Genomic DNA, 19,845 nt, shown 5'->3' with positions numbered 1-19,845 from the left:
AATCCTAAGAATCCTCCCCAAATCCCACAAAAATATCAAAATCCCCCCAAAACCGTCAAATTCCGCCCAAAATTCTCCCCAAGAGCAAAAATTTCCCCCTTAAATTCCCAAATTTTCCCTACAAAACCCCAAAATCCCCCCCAGATTCCCCCTGAAACCCCGAAAAATTTCCCCCAAAACCCCAAAATTCCCCCTAAAACCCAACAATTCCCCCCCAAAACCCCGAAATTCCCCCCCAAATCCCCCCATAATCCCCCAAAACCCCGGATCCCCCCCCCAAACCCCCCAAATTTCCCCTCCAAAACCCCGAAATTCCTCCCAACCTCCCCCCCAAATACCCCAAAAATCCCAACATCCCCCCCCCCCCCGAAATTCCCAAAAATCTCCCCCAGAACCCCCGAAATTCCCGCTGAAAGGCGGCTCCGGCCCCTCCCCCCCTCCTGGCCCCTCCCCCTCCTTGGCCCCGCCCCCCGCCCCTCCCCCACCCCGGGCCCCTCCCGCCGGTGATTCCCGAGCCCGAGGCCCCTCCCGAAGCCGCCGGGACCCCCCCAAAAAAAAATCCATCCCCAAAATTTGGATCCCCCCCATCCGCCGCCCCTCCCCCGCCCCGGGAAATTCCCAACCTCCCCCCCCCCAAAAAAAAAAAAATTTCCACGATTTTTTTTTTTTTAATTAATTTATTTATTTTATTTTTATTTTATTTCCCGGCATCTTCGCCGCTCCATCCCCGCCCCTCCCCCACCCGTGGGAAGATTCCGCCCCCCCCCCCCTTTCCCCCCAAAATAAATTTGGGGGGTCCCTCCCCTCCACCCCTCCCCTTTTTTATTCCCGGTTTTTTGAGGATTCTGGGGATTTTTCCCGGGTTTCTCTGGGGGAATTTTGGGAAGATCGGGAAAGGTAAGGAACGGCCCCTCCCCCACTTTTTTTATTTTGGGGGGGGGGTCCCGAAATTTGGGGGGGGTTCTGGAGGGGGGAGGGGTGGCAAAAATTTGGGGGGTTGTGGGATTTGGGGGGGGAGGGGCAAAGACGGGGGGAGGGGTCTCTGAGTGTGGGGAGGGGTCCCAAAAAAGGGGGAGGGGCAGAAATTGGGGGAGGGGTCCCAGAATTTGGGGGGGAGGGGCAAAGATTGGGGGGAGGGACCTTGGGTGGGGGGGGGGGCAAAAATTGGGAGAGGGGTCCTGGATGGGGGAGGGGTCCCAGAAATTGGGGGAGGGGCAAAAATTGGGGGAGGGGCAGAAATTGGGGGAGGGGTCCCAGAAATTTGAGGGGGAGGGGCAAAAATTGGGGGGAGGGGTCTTGGATGGGGGAGGGGCAATAATTGGGGGGAGGGGTCCTAAATCTGGGGGGGGAAGGGGCAAACATTTTGGGAGGGGTCCCAGAGTGGGGGGAGGGGCTAAAATTTGGGGGAGGGGTCCCTAAAATTTGGGTGGGGGAGGGGCCAATTTGGGGACCTCTCCCCCCAATTTTTGGGGGCCCCTCCCCGAAATTCTGCCCCGCCCCCCCAATTTCTGGGACCCCTCCCCCCAATTTTTGCCCCTCCCCCAATTTTTGGAGACCCCTCCCCCCTCCCTGCCCCTCCCCCTCAATGCCCACCCCCATCATTCCCACATTTTGGGAATTTTGGGGGCATGGCAAAAAGGGGCGGGGTCTCATAGCTGCCCCTCCCCCGGGTCTTAATTAGGCTGGATTATGCAAATGAGGATTAATTAATGAAGGGCTGGAGAGGTGGGGGAGGGGTGGGAATCCTTCCCCTCCCCCACTCTGGGCTGAGTTTTAATTGTTAGTAATTAATTAATTTTTAATTATTAATTAATTAGTTATTAATTTGTAATTTTAGTGTCATTGTTAATTGTTTCAGGGGTTAATTAGGTATTGGTTAATTAAAGGGGGAAAACTAAAATTCAAGAAAATTTGTTTTTATTTAATAAATATTAATTAATTAAATTACAATTACTAATTAATTCCTTAATAATTATTAATAAATTATTAATTACTTCAGGGGTTAATTAGGTGTTGGTTAATTAAATTAGCAGAAATAAAAAATTGGGGAAATTCGGTTTTATGTAATAATTATTAATTATTAATATTAAATAAATAAATATTAATTGATATTTGATTATTAGTTAATTGTTTAATAATTATGAATAAATTATTACTTATTTCAGGGGCAATTTGGTCTTGCTTAGTAAATTGTAGTTAATTGTAATTAATTAAGTAATGCATAATTAAATAATCAGAAATTAAAAATCGGAAAAAAAGAAGTTTATTCTATTGAATAATTATTGATGAATTACTTATTATTTATTGATTGCTTCAAGGGTTAATTCGGGGGTGTCCCCTGTAGGATTTATCCCATTTTTGGGGTGTCCCCTACGGGGTCTTTCCCCACTTGGGGTTTTCCAGATGCCACCACCGCTGTCCCCGCTGTCCCCTCTGCTCCTGCTGCTGCTCTCCAGCTCCGCCCGCGGCGCCGTCCACGCCAACCTCACTGAAGGTACCAAACCCCAAATCTGGGCTCAATCCCAAAGTTTTGGGCTAATCCCAAATTTTTCGAGGTCAACCCCACGTTTTGTGGTGTCCCCAGTCCCTTATTTTTCTCCCCAGTCCCATATTTCCATCCCAATCCCAAATTTTTGGAGCCAATCCCAAATTTTTGGGCCAATCCCAAACTTTTGGGGCCAGTCCCAACTTTTTTGGGGTCAACCCCATGTTTTATGGTGTCCCCAATCCCAAACTTTTGGGGCCAGTCCCAACTTTTTTGGGGTCAATCCCACGTTTTTTGGTGCCCCCAGTCCCAAACCTTTGGGGTCTACCCCAACTTTTTTGGGGTCAACCCCACATTTTATGGTGTCCCCAGTCCCATATTTCCGTTCCCAACCCCAAATTTTTGGGGTCAACCCCACGGTTTTTGGGGCCAACCCTACATTTTTTGGTGTCTCCAACCCCAAATCCCGTATTTGCAGGACGAACCAAATGGTTTTTTTTTTGGGTGTCCCCAGCCCCAAATCTCGTACTTTTGGCGCTACCGAACGTTGGTTACCAACCCCACAATTCCACCCCCGACCCCACGTTTTTGTCCCCAACCCCAGACTTTTGTCCCCAAACCCCACTCTTGGTGTCCCCAGGCTGCCAGATCATCCACCCTCCGCGGGACGGGGGGATCCGCTACCGAGGGCTGACGCCGGACGAGGTTCGGAGCGTCCGGTTCCTGCCCTTCGACTACGAGATCGAGTACGTGTGCCGGCCCGAGCGCGAGATCGTGGGGCCCAAGGTGCGCAAGTGCCAGCGCGACGGCACCTGGACGGCCATGGGCCACCCCAGCCGCTGCCGTGAGTGCCACCGAGATGTCACTTGGGGTCTTTGGCACCGTCCCATCAGCGTCTCCACCTTGGCACCATTCCATCAATGTCTCCATCCCATGAAGGTCCTCATCCCACCGCTGTCCCCATCCCATCGACGTCTCCATCAATGTCTCCGTCCCATCAACGTCTCCATCTTGACATCGTTCCATCCATGTCCCCATCACATGAAGGTTCTCATTCCATCCGTGTCTCCATCTTGTGTCCACCCCATCAATGTCCCCATCTTGTCCCATCCCATCAATGTCCCCATCTTCTCTCCATCCCATCCATGTCTCCATCTTGTCCCCATCCCATCATCTCCATCTCATCAACGTCTCCATCCCGTGGAGGTTCTTATCCCATCAGTGTCACCATCCCATCAGTGTCTCCTTGTCTCCATCCCATCAACGTCTCCATCTTGTCCCCATCCCACTATCTCCATCCCATCAGTGTCTTCATCCCATCAATGTCACCAGCCCATGGAGGTTCTTATCCCATCATTGTCCCCACCCCATCAACGTCTCCTTCTTGTCCCATCCCATCATCACCATCACCTCGACCACCATCACCTTGACCATCGCCATTGCCTTGACCATCACCTTGACCATGACTGCCATGACCACCATGACCACCATGACCATCGCCATCACCTTGATCATGACCATGACCATCACTTGACCATCATCTTGACCTTGACCACCATCACCATGACCATCGCTTGACCATCACCATGCCCAGGACCATCACCACGCCCATCACCTTGACCATGGCTAAGACCATGATGACCATGCCTGGAGAACGGGCAGGTGACCATTTTGGGGTTCACCGATGCCCATTTTAGGGCCATCACCTCATGTCCATTTTGGGGCCACCACCTCACATCCATTTTGGGGCCACCATCCCACGTCCATGTTGAGGTTCACCAATGCCCATTTTGGGGCCACCACCCAATGTCCACTTTGGTGTTCACTGATGTTCACGTTTTGGGGCCACCACCCCACGTCCATCTTGGGGTTCATGGATGTTCACACTTTGGGGCCACCACCCCACGTCCATTTTGGGGTTCACCATGCCCATTTTGGGGCCACCACCCCACGTCCATCTTGGGGTTCACCATGCCCATTTTGGGGCCACCACCCCACGTCCATTTTGGGGTTCACCATGCCCATTTTGGGGCCACCACCCCACGTCCACTTTGGGGTTCACCATGCCTATTTTGGGGCCACCACCCCACGTCCATTTTGGGGTTCACCAGTGTCCATTTTGGGGCCACCACCCCACGTCCATTTTGGGGTTCACCATGCCCATTTTGGGGCCACCACCCCACGTCCATTTTGGGGTTCACCATGCCCATTTTGGGGCCACCACCCCACGTCCACTTTGGGGTTCACCAGTGTCCATTTTGGGGCCACCACCCCACGTCCACTTTGGGGTTCACCATGCCCATTTTGGGGCCACCACCCCACGTCCACTTTGGGGTTCACCATGCCCATTTTGGGACCACCACCCCATGAGCATTTTGGGGTTCACCAGTGTCCATTTTGGGGCCACCACCCCACGTCCATTTTGGGGTTCACCATGCCCATTTTGGGGCCACCATCCCACGTCCACTTTGGGGTTCACCAGTGTCCATTTTGGGGCCACCACCCCACGTCCACTTTGGGGTTCCCTGATGTTCACACTTTGGGGCCACCACCCCACGTGGATCTCGGGGCCGCCGCGCCGACCCCACCGCACGGTGTCCACCCCCACAGTGCGGACGTGTCCCAAGGTCCACCTGAGCCTGGAGAACGGCCAGGTGACCGCGGGGGCCATGGAGAGGGTCCCTGTTGAAGGCACCTGGGCCAGGTTCTCCTGCGACGCCGGCTTCCGCCTGGTGGGCGCCGCGCGCAGCAACTGCACCAAGAGCGGCCGCTGGAGCCACCCCAAGCCCCAGTGCCAGCGTCAGTGACGGCCTTTTGGGGGTTTGGGGTTTTTTGGGGGTTTTTTGGGGGGTTTTTGGGGTTTTGGGGTTGGGTTTCTGGAGGGTCTTTTGGTGTTTTGGAGTTTGGGATTTTTGGAGTTTTGGGGTTTGGGGTTTTGGGGTTGGGTTTCTGGAGGTGTTTTTGGGTCTTTTGGTGTTTTGGAGTTTGGGATTTTTGGAGTTTTGGGGTTTGGGGTTTTGGGGTTGGGTTTCTGGAGGTGTTTTTGGGTCTTTTTGGGGTTTTTGAGTTTGGTATTTTTGGAGTTTTGGGGTTTGGTGTTTGGGGTTTTGGTTTTTTTTTTTTTTATTATTTTGTTTTTTTTTTGGGGGTTTTGGAGTTTGGGATTTTGGGGTTGGGTTCCTGGAGGTATCTTTGGGCTTTGGGTTTTTGGGGTTTTGGGGGTTGGGATTTTGGGGTCTTTGGGATTTGGGGTTTTGAGGTCTCTGTGGGATTTTGGGTTTTAGGGGATTTGGGGTTGTTGGGATTTTGGGTTTTGGGGGATTTGGGGTCATTGGGATTTGGGGTTTGGTTTGGGATTTGGGGTTTGGGATTCCAGGGTTGTTGGGATTTCGGGTTTGGAGTTTGGGGTTTTGGTGTTCTGGGGGATTTGGGGTCTCTGGGGTCTTCTGGGAAGGTTCTTGGGTTTTTTGGGGGGGAGGGGGGGGGTCTCTCTGTGACTCAGTTTCCCCTGGGGTTTATTTGGGGGGGGATTTCTGGGATTTTATTTTTGGGATTTCTGGGATCTTTTTGGGAGACTTGGGGAATTTTTGGGGGGAATTTCTGGGATTTTTTTTTTGGGGGGGGATTTCTGGGATTTTGGGGTCTCTCTGTGTGACTCAGTTTCCCTCCCCTCCCCCACAGCTCATCGCCCCCCCTCAGGTGAGTCCGTGCCCTTCCCCCACCCCCCAATTTCCCTTTCCTCGAGGGGTGGGACCCCAAAACCGCCCCCGGGCCCCTCCCCCCTCCTCTTCCTCCCCTCCTCTTCCTCCCCCTCCTTTTCTAAGCCTTCCTCCCTCCCCCTCCTCTTCCTCCCAGCCTTCCTCCCCTCTCCCTCCTCCTCCCAGCCTTCATCTCCTTCCCCCTCCTCCCCAGCTCCTTCCTCCTCCTCCTCCTCTTCTAAGCCTTCATCCCTCTCCCTCCCCCTCCTCTTGCTCCTCTCTCCGTCCTCCATTTCCCAGCCTTCCTCGCTCCTCCTCTTCCTCCTCCCCCTCCCTCTCTCCCCCCTCCTCCATCATTTCCCAGCCTTCCTCCTCCCTCTCTCCCTCCTCCTCCTCCTCCTCCTCCTCCTCCATTTCCCAGCCTTCCTCCTCCTCCTCCTCCCCATCCCGGCTCCTTCCCCGCCGGATTCTCCGCCCCGAATTCCCGAATTCCCGAACCCCCCGCCCCCCTGCCCCGTTCTCCAGCTCCGGTTCCCGTCCCTCTCCCTGCCCTCCCCCTCCCGACCCTCTCCCCTCCCTCCCTCCTTTTCCAATCCCGCTTTTTTTCCCCCCCCATTTCTCCATTTTTCCCTTTCCCCCCTCGATTTTTCCCATTTTTCCCCCTCCTCATCCCGATTTCCCCCTCTTTTTTTCCCCGATTTTACCGGTATTTTCCCTTCCTCATCCCCATTTTCCCCCTCTTTTTTCCCCAATTTTTTTCCCCATTTTTTCCCCTCCTCATCCCGATTGTCCCCATTTTTTCCCTCTTTCCCCCCCGTTTTTATTCCCTGATTTTTTCATCTCCCTCATCCCATCAAACCCCTCCCTGCACTTCTCCATTTTTCCCGATTTTTCTCTTTTTCCCCCATCTCATCCCAGTGTTCTCCCATTTTTTCCCATTTTTCTTGCCATTTTTCTCCCCCTTTTTCCCGATTTCCCCCCTAATTTTCCCCTCCCCATCCCAATAATTTCCCATTTTCCTTCCTAAATTTCCCCCATTTTCTCCTCTCATTTTCCCGCATTTTCCCTCATTTCTCCCTCTCATTTTCCCCTATTTTTTCCCAATTTTATCCTTCGTTTCCCCCTTATTTCCCCCTCATTTTTCCCCCCTCATTTTTTCCCATTTCCCCCTCATTTTTTCCCCACTTACCCCCTCATTTTCCCCCCCACCCCCCCCTTATTTTCCCCATTTCCCCCCAATTCCTCCCAAATCCCAAACCCCCCTCACACCCCCCTTCTCATCTCCCCACCCCTTCCCCCTCCCCCATCTGACATCACCAACTCCCCACCCCCAACCCCCTTCAAAACCCCCCCAAAAAAAAAAAAAAAAAAAAAAACCCAACCCCCCCCCTTCAAAAACCGCCAAAAAAAACCCACCCCAAAACACCCCAAAAACCCCACGATGCCCTTCCGGGATTAAGCCATGGGCAGCCCCGAGCGGGTGGCCCCGCGCTGGCTCGGGGTGGCCCTTTTGGGGTGGTTTTTGGGGTGGCTTTTGGGGTGGACGCCGCCGTGGGCCCTAGGGAAGAAGGCGGTGCACGTGGGCGCGCTCTTCCCCATGTCCGGCGGCTGGCCGGGCGGGCAGGCGTGCCTGCCGGCCGTCAGGATGGCCCTGGAGGACATCAACGAGCGCCGCGACATCCTGCCCGACTACGAGCTCCGGCTCATCCACGTCGACAGCAAGGTGCGGGGTGCGGGGCAAAAATTCGGGGGTTTGGGATCAAAAATGGGGGGTTTCGGGTCAAAAATGGGGGGTTTCGGGTCAAAAATCGGGGGTTTCGGGTCAAGAAGTGGGTCGAGATTTTGGGGTCAGAAACTGGGGTTTGGAGGACATCAACGAGCGCCGCGACATCCTGCCCGACTGCGAGCTCCGGCTCATCCACGTTGACAGCAAGGTGCGGGGTGCGGGGCAAAAATTCGGGGGTTTGGGGTTTTGGGATTGATACTTGGGATTTTGGGTCAGGATTTTGGGATTTTGGGGTCAGAAATTGGGTTTGGAGGACATCAACGAGCGCCGCGACATCCTGCCCGACTACGAGCTCCGGCTCATCCACGTCGACAGCAAGGTGCGGGGTGTGGGGCAAAAATTCGGGGGTTTGGGATCAAAAATGGGGGGTTTGGGATCAAAAATGGGGGGTTTGGGATCAAAAATGGGGGGTTTCGGGTCAAGACGTGGGTCGAGATTTTGGGGTCAGAAACTGGGGTTTGGAGGACGTCAACGAGCGCCGCGACATCCTGCCCGACTACGAGCTCCGGCTCATCCACGTCGACAGCAAGGTCCCAGGTTTGGAGCAGAAATGTGGGGTTTTGGGGTCAGGATTTGGGGTTTTGCAGTTAAAAATGGGGGATTTAGAATCAAAAATTGGGGATTTGGGTCAGGATTCACGTCAGGGTTGGGGTAATTGGGTTTGGGGACGTCCTGCCCGACTACGAGCTCCGGCTCATCCACGTCAACAGCAAGGTACGGGGTCAAAAATTGGGATTTTGGGGTTTTGGGGTCAGGAATTGGGATTGGACTGGGATTTTGGGGTCAGGATTTTGGGATTTAGGGTCAGGATTTGGGATTTGGGGTCAAGAATTTGGGTTAGGATCAGATTTGAGGTCACCAGGATGGGGTCAGGGGTTGGGGTTTGGGGGACACCAGGAATGGGGTCGGGATTGGGGAAATTGGGGTTGGGGGACACCAGGAGAGGTGTGGGGTCATGTTTGGGGTCACCGGGATGGGATTGGGGTCAGGTTTGGGATTAGGGTGAATTTGGGGTCAGGTTTGGGGTCACCGGGATGGGTTTGTGGTGAGTTTGGGAATGGGGTGAGTTTGGGGTCACTGGGATGGGGTGGGAATGGGACTGGGATGGGGTTGGGAAGGGATTTGGGGCAAAGGGTCAGGAATGGAAATGGGATTTAGGGCGGGAGGTCAGGAATGGGACCAGGATTTGGGATTGGAGGCCCCAAAATCCCAATTTTTACCCCCTAAAAAAAATCCCAATTTTTACCCCCCAAAAACTCCAAATTTCCCCCCAAAAACCCCAAATTTCCCCCCCGCAAAATCCCCATTTTTCTCTCCCAAAATCCCAATTTTTCCCCCAAAATCCCCACTTTTCCCCCAAAATATCCCAATTTTCCCCCTAAAAATCCTGATTTTCCCCCCTAAAAATCCTGATTTCTCCCCCCAAACCCCCAAATTTTCCCCCCAAAACCCCCAAATTTCCCCCCCAAAAATTCCCCATTTCTGTCCCCCAAAATACCAATTTTTCCTGGGATTTTTCCCAGATTTTTGGCCGTCCCAAACCCCCCTAAAATTTCTTCCCCCCCCCCCCAGACCGGTCCTGTGCCGTTTCCGTGGCAACGGGGGGATGCTGCTGAGTGTTGCCATGGCAACAGCTCCAGCTCCTTTTCCGGACCTTTCCGTGCCCTGAATTATTCATGGAAATTTTCCTTTGGAATGGGCAAAAAAAGTGGGAAAAGTGGGGGAGGGGATCCCCAGTTCTGGGATCCCAGAATTCCCGAATTTCTACAGGGGAAAAAAAGGGAAAACTGGGATGTTTTGGGTTGAAAATAGGAATTTTTGGGCTTCAAAATGGGAATTTTTGGGATTTTTGGTGTTGAAAATGGGATGTTTTGGACAGAAAACGGGATTTTTTGGGGTTGAAAATGGGATTTTTCAAGGCCATTTTTGTGTCCATTTTTGTGTCCACTTTGGGATTTTTTTAGGCGATTTTTGGGTCCATTTTGGGGCTATTTTTGGGAATTTTGGGGCCATTTTAGGACCAGTTTGGGATTTTTGGGGCCATTTTTGGGGCCATTTTTGGGGCCATTTTGGGGATCTTTGGGTCTGTATTGGGGCCATTTCTGGGGCCTTTTTTGGAATTATTTGGGGCCATTTTGGGGTGGGTTTTTTTTTGGGAATTTTGGGGTTTTTGGGCTGGAACTGGAGGTTATTGGTAGCTTGTACTGGTTGGACTGGGATTGTCCCCGGTTGTCCTCTCAGTGTGACCCTGACCAGGCCACCAAATCCCACCTGGTGCCATCCTTGAAGTTCTGGGTCCAACCTTGGATTTTGGGGCGTTTTTTTGGGAATGTTGCGTTTTTTGGGGCTTTTTTTTTTTTTTTTTTTTTTTTTTTTTTAATTTTGGGTTTTTTTTTTTTGCCTGGGACTGGTGGTCAACGGTGGTTCGTACTGGTTGGACTGGGATTGTCCCCGAATGTCCCCTCAGTGTGACCCTGACCACTCCTGGTGCCATCTTGGAATTGATGGGTCCATCCTTGGATTTTGGCGTTTTGGGGCCATTTTGGGGTGGTTTTTTTTGGGAATTTTGGGGTTTTTTGGACTGGAACTGGTGGCTCGTACTGGTTGGACTGGGATTGTCCCCGATTGTCCCCTCAGTGTGACCCGGGCGAGGCCACCAAGCTCCTCTACGAGCTGCTCTACAACCTCCCCTTCAAGATCATCCTCATGCCCGGCTGCTCCAGCGTCTCCACCCTGGTGGCCGAGGCCGCGCGCATCTGGAACGTCACCGTGGTGAGGAGCCCCACATTTTGGGAGTTTTTTGGGTGGGGGAATTTTTGGGGAATTTTCTGGATTTCTTGGGGGTTTTTTTTTGGTGGTTTTCGGGGGATTTTCTCAATTTTTTGGGTTTTGGTGGCTTTTTTTGGGATTTTTTGGGGGATTTTTCTCAATTTTTTTTTTTTTTTTTTTTAACTTTTGAGGGTTTTTTGGGTGGGGGAAATTTTGGGGAATTTTCTGGATTTTTTGGGTTCTTTTTGGATATTTTTGGGGGATTTTTTGGGGGGATTTTTTCAAATGTTGGTGGTTTTTAAATTTTTTTTTGGTATTTTTAGATTTTTTGTGAGGTTTTCTGGATTTTCAAAAAATAATCTCTGGGGGATTTTCTCTTTTTTTTTGGTGATTTTTAGAATTATTTTCATATTTTTGGGAGTCTTTTTTTTTTTTTTTTGTGTGAGATTTACAGGATTTTTTGAGCAGATGTTTCTCAATTCTTCAAATAATTTTTGGGGATTTTGGAGGGGGGGGGGTTTGGGGAATATTTGGGAAATTTTAGGGATTTTTTGGGTTTTTTGGGGGGGATTTCCTGGGGGATTTTCTGGATTTTTTGGGGGTTTTTTGCATATTTTGGTTGGATTTCTTGTTTTTCTTTGGTTTTTTTTTTATTTTTTAAGGATTTTTTTTGCGATTTTTAAAAGTTAAAAAATATTTTGGGTGTTTTTTGAGTTTTTTGGGGGGATTTTCTGTATTTTTGGGTTCTTTTTGATTTTTTTTTTTTGGGGGGGTTTCTTTGGGGATTTTTTGGGGGATTTATCCCAAATTTTGTGGTTTTTTTGGGATTTTTAGGGGCTATTTTTTGATTTTTGGGTTTTATTTTTTTTCAAGAATTTTTGGAGATTTTTGGGGGATTTAAAATATTTAATTTATTTTATTTTTAGAATTTTTTTAATATTTTTTGTGTTTTTTTTTAATTTTTGGGAATTTTTTGGTGGGTTTTCTGGGAGGGGGTGATTTTTTATTTATTGGGGGATTTAAATTTTTTTAAAATGTTTTGAGATTTTTGGGGAATTCTTTGGGGGGAAATTTAGAGGATGTTTAAAAAATATTTTAAATTTTCTTTTTTTTTATTTTTTCGAATTTTTTGAGGGGGAGATTTTTTTTTCTTCTTAATTTTCTGGATTTTTTTTGGAATTTTCTGGATTTTTGGTGGGGTGTTTTGGGAATTTTTTAAAAACATATTACAGTTTTTTGGGAATTTTTTGAGAATCTTTTGGGAATCTTTTGGCAATACTTTGAGATTTTTTTTGGGAATATTTGGGATTTTTGGGGGATTTTGGGGGAAATTTTCTTGATTTTTCAATGATTTTTTTGAATTAAGAAAAAAAAAAACTTCCTTGAAATCTTTTTTAAAATAAAATAAAAAGTTTTGGAACATTTACTGCTCTTTTGGGACTTTTTGGGGGGAACTTTTGGGATTTTGGGGGGGGTTGTTGCTGTCACTTCCCAGTTGCCACTCCCAGATTTTTCCTGTCATTCCCAGGACATTCCCGTCATTCCCACGTTGTTCTTCCCAGTTGTTCCCAGGTTTTTCCTGTCACTCCCAGGTTGTTCCTGTCACCCCCATTCCCACAATCCCCTCAATTCCCAAAATCCCAAAAATTCCTGAATTCCCAAATATCCACAATTCCCATTCCCAAAGTCCCCACAATCCCCAAATCCCCAAAATTCCCAAATTCCCACAATTCCCATCCCCACAATTCCCTCAATTCCCTCAATTCCCAAAATCCCCAAAATTCCCAAATTCCCACAATCCCAAACCCCCCAAAATCCCCATTCCCATTCCCAAAATCCCCAAATTGCCAAAATTCCCAATATCCCGAAATCCCCAAATCCCCACAATTCCCATTCCCAAAATCCCCAAAATTCCAACAATTCCCAAATCCCCAAATCCCTAAATCCCTAAATCCCCACAATTCCCATGCCCACAAATCCCCACAATTCCCAAAATTCCCATCACCACAATTCCCAAATCCCAAAATTCCCTTTCCCCAAACCCCAAAATTCCCAAATCCCCACAAGCCCCAAACCCCCGAATTCCCCCAATCCCCAAATCCTCAAATTCCCCCAAATCCCCCCATCCCTACAAATCCCTCCAATTCCCAAAATTCCCAAAGTTTCCATGACCACAATTCCCACATCCCCAAACCCCCAAATTCCCATTCCCAAAATCCCTGAAATCCCCAAAACCCCACAATTCCCATTCTCATCCCCATAATTCCCATACCCAAAACCTCGAAATCTCCAAATCTCCAAATCCCCACAATTCCCATCCCCACAAATCCCCACAGTTCCCAAAATTCCCATCACCGCAATTCCCAATTCCCAAACTTCCCATTCCCAAAACCCTGAAATTCCCAAATCCCGCAAACCCCACAATTTCCATTCCCAAAAATTCCCATTCCCCCTTCCCAAAATCCCTGAAAATTCCCAAATCCCCACAATTCCCATTCCCAAAACCCCCAAGATTTCCAAATCCCAAACCCCCCCCCCAAAATCCGCCAAAAAACCCCCCCCCCAAAACCCTGGGAATTTTTGTGGCCGTTCCCAGCTTTCCTACGGCTCCAGCTCCCCGGCGCTCTCCAACCGCCGGCGCTTCCCGACGTTCTTCCGGACGCACCCGTCGGCAACGCTGCACAACCCCACGCGCGTCCAGCTCTTCAAGAAGTGGGGCTGGACCAAGATCGCCACCATCCAGCAGACCGAGGAGGTCTTCACCTCGGTAGGAACCCCCAAAAAACGCCCTCAGAGTCCGACCGACGCCGGTGCCGACGCCCCAGAACCGTCCCGGTGTCCGGGTCAATCCTGGAATTCCAACAAATCCCAACTCAGCCTGGGTGGCCCCAGAATCCTCCTTGGTGGCCCCAGAATCCTCCTTGGTGGCCTTAAATTGTTCTTGGTGGCCCAAACCCATTTTTGATGCCCCCGACACATTTTTGGTGCCCCCAACCGCTCCTTGATATCCCCAACCCATTTCTGATGCCCCCAACCCCATCTTTGATGATCCCAACCCCATTTTTGGTGCCCCCAACCCATTTTTGATGCCCCTAAGCCCATTTTTGGTGTCCCCAACCCCATGTTTGAAGACCCCAACCCCATTTTTGATTCCCCCAACCCCATGTTTGAAGACCCCAACCCCATTTTTGATGCCCCCAACCCATTTCTGATGGCCCCACGTCCCACCCAGACCCTGGATGACCTCGACCGGCGGGTGAAGGAGGCCGGGCTGGAGATCACCTTCCGCCAGAGCTTCTTCTCCGACCCCTCCGCCTCCGTCCGGAACCTCAAGGTGAGACCCCACCCCCACCCTGAGGTCCCACCCCACCCTCAGGACCACCCTGAGGTCCTACCCCACCTTCAAGACCCATGCCAGCCATGGTGGACCCCAAAAAAGAGGAGAAACCACCCCAAAAATCCATTGGGGTCAAAGAGGAATGGCCAAAGTGGTGGGAGAGGGAGGCATATTTATGCAAATGAGGTGGGCGGGGCTTTAACAAGCATCCAATCCCGCAGCGCCAGGACGCCCGGATCATCGTGGGGCTCTTCTACGAGACGGTGGCACGGAAAGTCTTCTGTGAGGTGGGAACAGGGTGGGAACGGGCTGGGGTCCAATGATGGATGATGGGAATTGATGGATGATGGATGGATGGAGATGGATGATGATGATGGAGGATGATGATGTATCAATGATGGATCAATGGTGGAACTTGATGGATCATGGATGGATGGATGGAGATGGATGATGATGATGGATCGATGATGATGATGGATCAGTGGTGGAACTTGATGGATCATGGATGGATTCCAGTGATGGATGATGATGATGGATGGATCAATGATGATGGATCAATGATGATGGATGATGGATCACGGATGGATGACGGATCATGGATGGACTCCAATGATGGATGACGGATGGAAATTAACAGAAATTGATGATGGACAGTCGGATGGATCTCCCCACCCTTCCAGGTCTACAAGGAGAAGCTCTATGGCAAGAAGTACGTCTGGTTCCTGATTGGCTGGTACGCCAACAAGTGGTTCCGCACCCCGGACCCTTCCATCAACTGCACCGCGGCCGAGATGGCCGAGGCCGTCGAGGGCCACATCACCACCGAGATTGTCATGCTCAACCCCGAGAACACCCGCAGCATCTCCAACATGGTACTGGGAGCACTGGGAGGGCTCAGCCGACCCAACCGTTGGGTGACTATTGGGTGGTGGCCAAACCAACCGTTGGGTCAATGTTGGGTGTGGAGCAATTCAGCTGTTGGGTCAGTGTTGAGCACTGGCCAAGCCTAACCTTGGTCAGCTGAACTGTTGGGTGTTGGCCAACCCAACCATTGGGTCAATGTTGGGTGTTGACCAACCCAACCACTGGGTCAACGTTGAGTCAACGTTGAGTGTTGACCAACCCAATTGATGGGTCAACATTGGGTGGTCTCAACCCAACCATTGGGTCAACCTTGGGTGGTCTCCAACCCAACTGTTGGGTCAACCTTGGGTGGTCTCCAATGCAATCATTGGGTCAACTTTGGGTGAACCTTGGGTGGTCTCCAACCCGTTGGGTCACTCTTGGGTGTTGTCCACCAGACGTCCCAAGAGTTCATCAACAAGCTGGAGAAGAGGCTGGGGAACAACCCGAAGGAGACCGGGGGGTACCAGGAGGCGCCGCTGGCCTACGACGCCATCTGGGCCTTGGCCTTGGCCCTCAACAAGACGGCCCAAGAGTTGGCCAAGCAAGGGGTGGGGCTGGATGAGTTCAACTACAACAACAAGACCATCACCGACGAGATCTACCGGGCCCTCAACTCCTCGGCCTTCGAGGGCGTCTCGGTGCGTCCCCAGTGCCACCGAAATCCAGCCTTGGGTGGAGGTGACACCAAGATGTGGCCCCAAAAGTCAGATTTGGGTGGAGGTGACACCAAATCTTCACTTTGGGTGGAGGTTCCTCAAAAATGTGGCCCCAAAATTCATCGTTGGGTGGAGGTGACACCAAAGGTGTCACCAAAAGTCATCCTTGGGTGGAGGTGCCATTGCGGATGTCACCATGTTTGGGCGGAGGTGCCACCAGGGGTGTCCCCAACGCTGCCGCTGTGTCCCCACCAGGGCCACGTCGTGTTCGATGCCAGCGGCTCCCGCATGGCCTGGACCCTCATCGAGCAGCTCCAAGGTGAGGGGACATGGGCGGACAACCGGGTGACAACGCTGGGTGACACTCAGGGACCTTCAGGTGACACTCAGGGACCTTCAGGTGACATTGAGGGACCTTCAGGTGACATTGAGGGACCTTCAGGTGGCACTCAGGGACCTTCAGGTGACATTGAGGGACCTTCAGGTGACACTGAGGGACCTTCAGGTGACACTCAGGGACCTTCAGGTGACATTGAGGGACCTTCAGGTGACACTGAGGGACCTTCAGGTGACATTGAGGGACCTTCAGGTGGCACTCAGGGACCTTCAGGTGACATTGAGGGACCTTCAGGTGGCACTCAGGGACCTTCAGGTGACATTGAGGGACCTTCAGGTGACATTGAGGGACCTTCAGGTGGCACTCAGGGACCTTCAGGTGACATTGAGGGACCTTCAGGTGACATTGAGGGACCTTCAGGTGGCACCAAACCCCCTCTGGCTCTACCACCTGTGGATGTCCCCAAGTGCCACCAGTGCCATCACCAGGTGTCACCTGTCCATTGTCACCTGTGCTGGTGTCCCCAAGGTGTCACCTGTCCTGGTGTCACTTTTCCCACTGTCACCTGTCCATTGTCACCTGAGGCAGATGGGGAGTACCAGAAGATTGGGTACTACGACAGCACCAAGGACAACCTGTCCTGGTACAACAACGACAAATGGATCGGTGAGAAACGGGGGGAAAACTGGAAGTTTGGGAAAAATGGGGAAAACGGGAGGGAAAATGGGAGGGAAAATGGGAGGGAAAACCAAGGAAAAACTGAAAAACAGGAAAAAAATGGGGAAAAATTGAGAAAACTGTAAAAAGTGGGAAAAAAATTTGGGAAAATGGGGGGTAATTGGGAAAAATTATGGGGAAAACTTGGGGGGGAAAATGGGAAAATGGGAGAAAATTGGGGAAAAATGGGGACAAAATGGGGGGGGAAAGGCAAAAAATGTGGAAAAATGGGGGGGGGAAGGGAAAAATGATGAAAATTATGGAAAATTTTTCTTGATGTTCCCAAATTCCGGATTTTTTTTTTTATTTCTCCCGATTTTCCTCCCCAGGGGGGGCCCCTCCGTCCGATTACACCAAGGTGATCATTACGTTCCGCTTCCTGTCCCAAAAATTGTTCATTTCTGTCGCGGTGTTGGCGTCGCTGGGGATCGTCCTGGCCGTGGTTTGCTTGGCCTTCAACATCTACAATGGGCACGTGAGGTGGGGAAATCCCAAAATTCCCCAAAATTCCGGGGTTTTGGGGGTTGGGAGAAAAAAAAATTGGGAATTTTCAAGGATTTGAGGTGAAAAAATTCTGGGATTAAAGGGGTTAAAGTGAAAAAATTCTGAGTTTTAGGTGGTTAAAGTGAAAAAAAAATCTGAATTTTAGGGGTTTAAAGTGAAACAATTTGAGTTTTAGGGGGTTAAAATGAAAAAAAAATACTAATTTTAGGGATGTAAATTGAAAAAAACTGAAAAACAGGACAAAAATGGTGGGAAACTGGGAAAAATGGGGGTAAAATGGGGAAAAACAGGGAAAAAACTGGGAAAATGGGGGGGGAATGGGGAAAAAATGGGGGAAAACTAGGAAAAACAGGGGAAAATGGGAGAAAATTGGGAAAACCAGGAAAAAAAACAGGAACTGGGGAAAATGGGGGGAAAATCTGGGGAAAATGGGAAGAAATCTGGGAAAAATGGGAAAAAAATCTGGGAAAAATGGGGAAAGAATATGGGAAAAATTGGGAAAAAATGGGGAAAAAGGGGGGGGAAACCAAGGGAAAACTGAAAAAAAGGAAAAAATGGGGGGAAATTGAGAAAACTGGGAAAAGTGGGGAAAAATTTGGGGAAAATGGGGAAAACTTTGGGGAAAACTGGGAAAAACAGGAAAAATGGGGAAATAGGGGGAAAAACTGAGGAAAATTGGGGAAAACGGAGGGGAAATTATGGGAAAACTGGGAAAAAACCACCGTTCCACACCTGACGGTGACGTTGTTGTCGGGTGTGGGTGTTGCCGTTTCCAGTCCCCGTTTTTCCTGGGGGGTGGGGCCAGCCGGCGATTCCTGGATTTTTCTGCAGGTACATCCAGAATTCCCAGCCCTACCTGAACAACATGACGGCCGTCGGTTGTACCCTGGCGCTTGCCGCTGTCTTCCCCCTGGGGCTCGACGGGTACCACATTGGGCCGGGGCTGTTCCCGCTCGTCTGCCAGGTGGGAACGGGCGGCAACAGGCGGAGAGGGGGAAAATGGGTTGGGAACAGGTGGAGGAACAGGCGGAGAGGGGGAAAAATGAGATGGGAACAGGCGGAGAGGCGGGAAATGGGGTGGGAACAGGCGGAGACACCACCAGGGATGGAAATAAACAATCAGCAACAATCAGAGGAACAACCAGGACCGTATCCAAGAAGGGCAAAAATGAAGGAACAGGAGCAGTCAACATCACTGTTCCTGGCTGTGTTCCCGACTGTTGCGGCGTGCTCCGACTGTTCCGACTGTTGTTTTCTAGGCGCGGCTGTGGCTGTTGGGGCTGGGCTTCAGCCTGGGCTACGGCAGCATGTTCACCAAGATCTGGTGGGTGCACACCGTCTTCACCAAGAAGGACGACAAGAAGGACAAGCGGAAGGCGAGGAATTCCCGGGGAATTCCTGGGGCAGCAGGCGGATGGGGGGTTGGGGGATGGGTGTTGCCTCGGGGGTTGTTGTTGTTGTTGGGATCTGGGGGTTGGTTTGGGATTTGGGTGTTCCCTTGGGATCCGACTGTTCCCTTGGGATCCAGGTGTTCTCTTTGGTACCGGTGACCGGGAATTTCCACCACCGGTGACCGGGAATTCCAGTGTCAACCACTGGGAATTCCGGTGTCGCCCACCGGGATTTCTGGCGTCACTGACTGGGAATCCCGTCCCTGCAGAGCCTGGAGCCCTGGAAGCTCTACGCCACCGTGGGGGGCCTGGTGGGCTTCGACGTCGTCACGCTGAGCGTGTGGCAGATCGTGGACCCCCTGCACCGCACCATCGAGGTCTGGGGGGGTTCTGGAAGGTTCTCCAGATGGTTGGGGGCCCCTGGGAGGTTCTCCCCCACTCTCTCCACCCCAAAAAACATCAAACCACCCCAAAACCAACCCAAAACTCTGCCCAAAAAACCCCAAAACAATGCCCCAAACTCCCTGGAATTCCCAAATCCCGGTGGTTTTCCCCAGGAATTCACCAAGGAGGAGCCCAAGTCGGACATGGACGTGTCCATCCTGCCTCAGCTCGAGCACTGCAGCTCCACCAAGATGAACACCTGGCTCGGTGCGCGATTTGGGGGGGTCCTGGTGGGATTTTGGGGGTTCAGGTGAAATTTTGGGGTGGTTCAGGTGGAATTTTGAGAAATTCAGATGAAATTTGAGTTTTTTCAGCTGAAATTTGCGACAATTACTTTGGGATTTTGTTTTTTTCTCTGCCCCATTTTTATCCCCCCATCCCAAAGAATTTTTGGGATTTAATTTTTTCTCTTCTTCCCACTTTTTTCCAGGGATTTTTTACGGATTCAAGGGGCTGCTGCTGCTCCTGGGGATTTTTTTGGCTTACGAGACCAAAAGCATCTCCACGGAGAAAATCAACGACCACCGGGCCGTGGGCATGGCCATCTACAATGTGGCGGTAAATTCCAGAAAATTCCTGGGAAAATTCTGGGAATTTTCCAAAAAATCAAAGGAAAAATATCCAAAAATTAAAAAAAAAAAAAAAAAAAAATTGGAGATGTGAGGAAAAAATTATGAGGGAAGGTTGGGCTAAAAGGAAAAGAAAAAAGTGGCAAAAATATAAAAAACGAGCTGAAAAAACTGAAAAAATCCCCCAAAAAATTTCCAAAAAACCCCTCAAAAATTCCCCCAAAATTTCAAAATATTCTCAAAAAA

General features: G+C 50.7%; 2 protein-coding genes across 2 annotated transcripts in view; both read left to right on the top strand.

Moving 5' to 3' along the window:
• Positions 1-818: 818 nt before the first annotated feature.
• On the top strand, positions 819-19,708 carry GABBR1 (gamma-aminobutyric acid type B receptor subunit 1). Its single transcript, XM_053967939.1, has 20 exons — positions 819-897; positions 2,404-2,494; positions 3,126-3,329; positions 5,096-5,284; positions 6,167-6,184; positions 7,746-7,906; positions 10,607-10,741; positions 13,335-13,505; positions 13,971-14,072; positions 14,297-14,362; positions 14,756-14,947; positions 15,377-15,619; positions 15,893-15,956; positions 16,563-16,640; positions 17,021-17,171; positions 18,027-18,159; positions 18,455-18,571; positions 18,856-18,963; positions 19,144-19,237; positions 19,461-19,708. Exons 2-20 carry the CDS (start codon positions 2,404-2,406, stop codon positions 19,691-19,693), a joined length of 2,550 nt encoding a protein of 849 aa, XP_053823914.1. The 5' UTR covers positions 819-897; the 3' UTR covers positions 19,694-19,708.
• LOC128801708 (zinc finger protein 629-like) overlaps positions 19,704-19,845 on the top strand; it is a 2,482-nt gene continuing 2,340 nt past the window's right edge. Inside the window, exon 1 of the mRNA XM_053967744.1 lies at positions 19,704-19,713. Coding sequence (XP_053823719.1) covers positions 19,704-19,713 — 10 coding nt within the window. The remainder of the gene's footprint in view (positions 19,714-19,845) is intronic.

The sequence above is a fragment of the Vidua chalybeata genome, chromosome 31 (assembly GCF_026979565.1).
Source record: "Vidua chalybeata isolate OUT-0048 chromosome 31, bVidCha1 merged haplotype, whole genome shotgun sequence".
In the NCBI taxonomy this organism is placed as follows: domain Eukaryota; kingdom Metazoa; phylum Chordata; class Aves; order Passeriformes; family Viduidae; genus Vidua; species Vidua chalybeata.
Note: the sequence above shows the minus strand (reverse complement) of the source record. Positions and strands in the feature narration are given on the sequence as shown.

What these genes read in the sequence shown, in the direction of transcription:
- GABBR1 (XM_053967939.1), top strand. Translation starts at nt 2,404, where the DNA reads ATGCCACCACCGCTGTCCCCGCTGTCCCCTCTGCTCCTGCTGCTGCTC. An exon ending in GGGCCACCCCAGCCGCTGCC is followed by an intron (nt 3,330 to 5,095) that starts GTGAGTGCCACC and finishes CCACCCCCACAG; the next exon opens with TGCGGACGTGTCCCAAGGTC. An exon ending in TGTTCCCGCTCGTCTGCCAG is followed by an intron (nt 18,160 to 18,454) that starts GTGGGAACGGGC and finishes GTTGTTTTCTAG; the next exon opens with GCGCGGCTGTGGCTGTTGGG.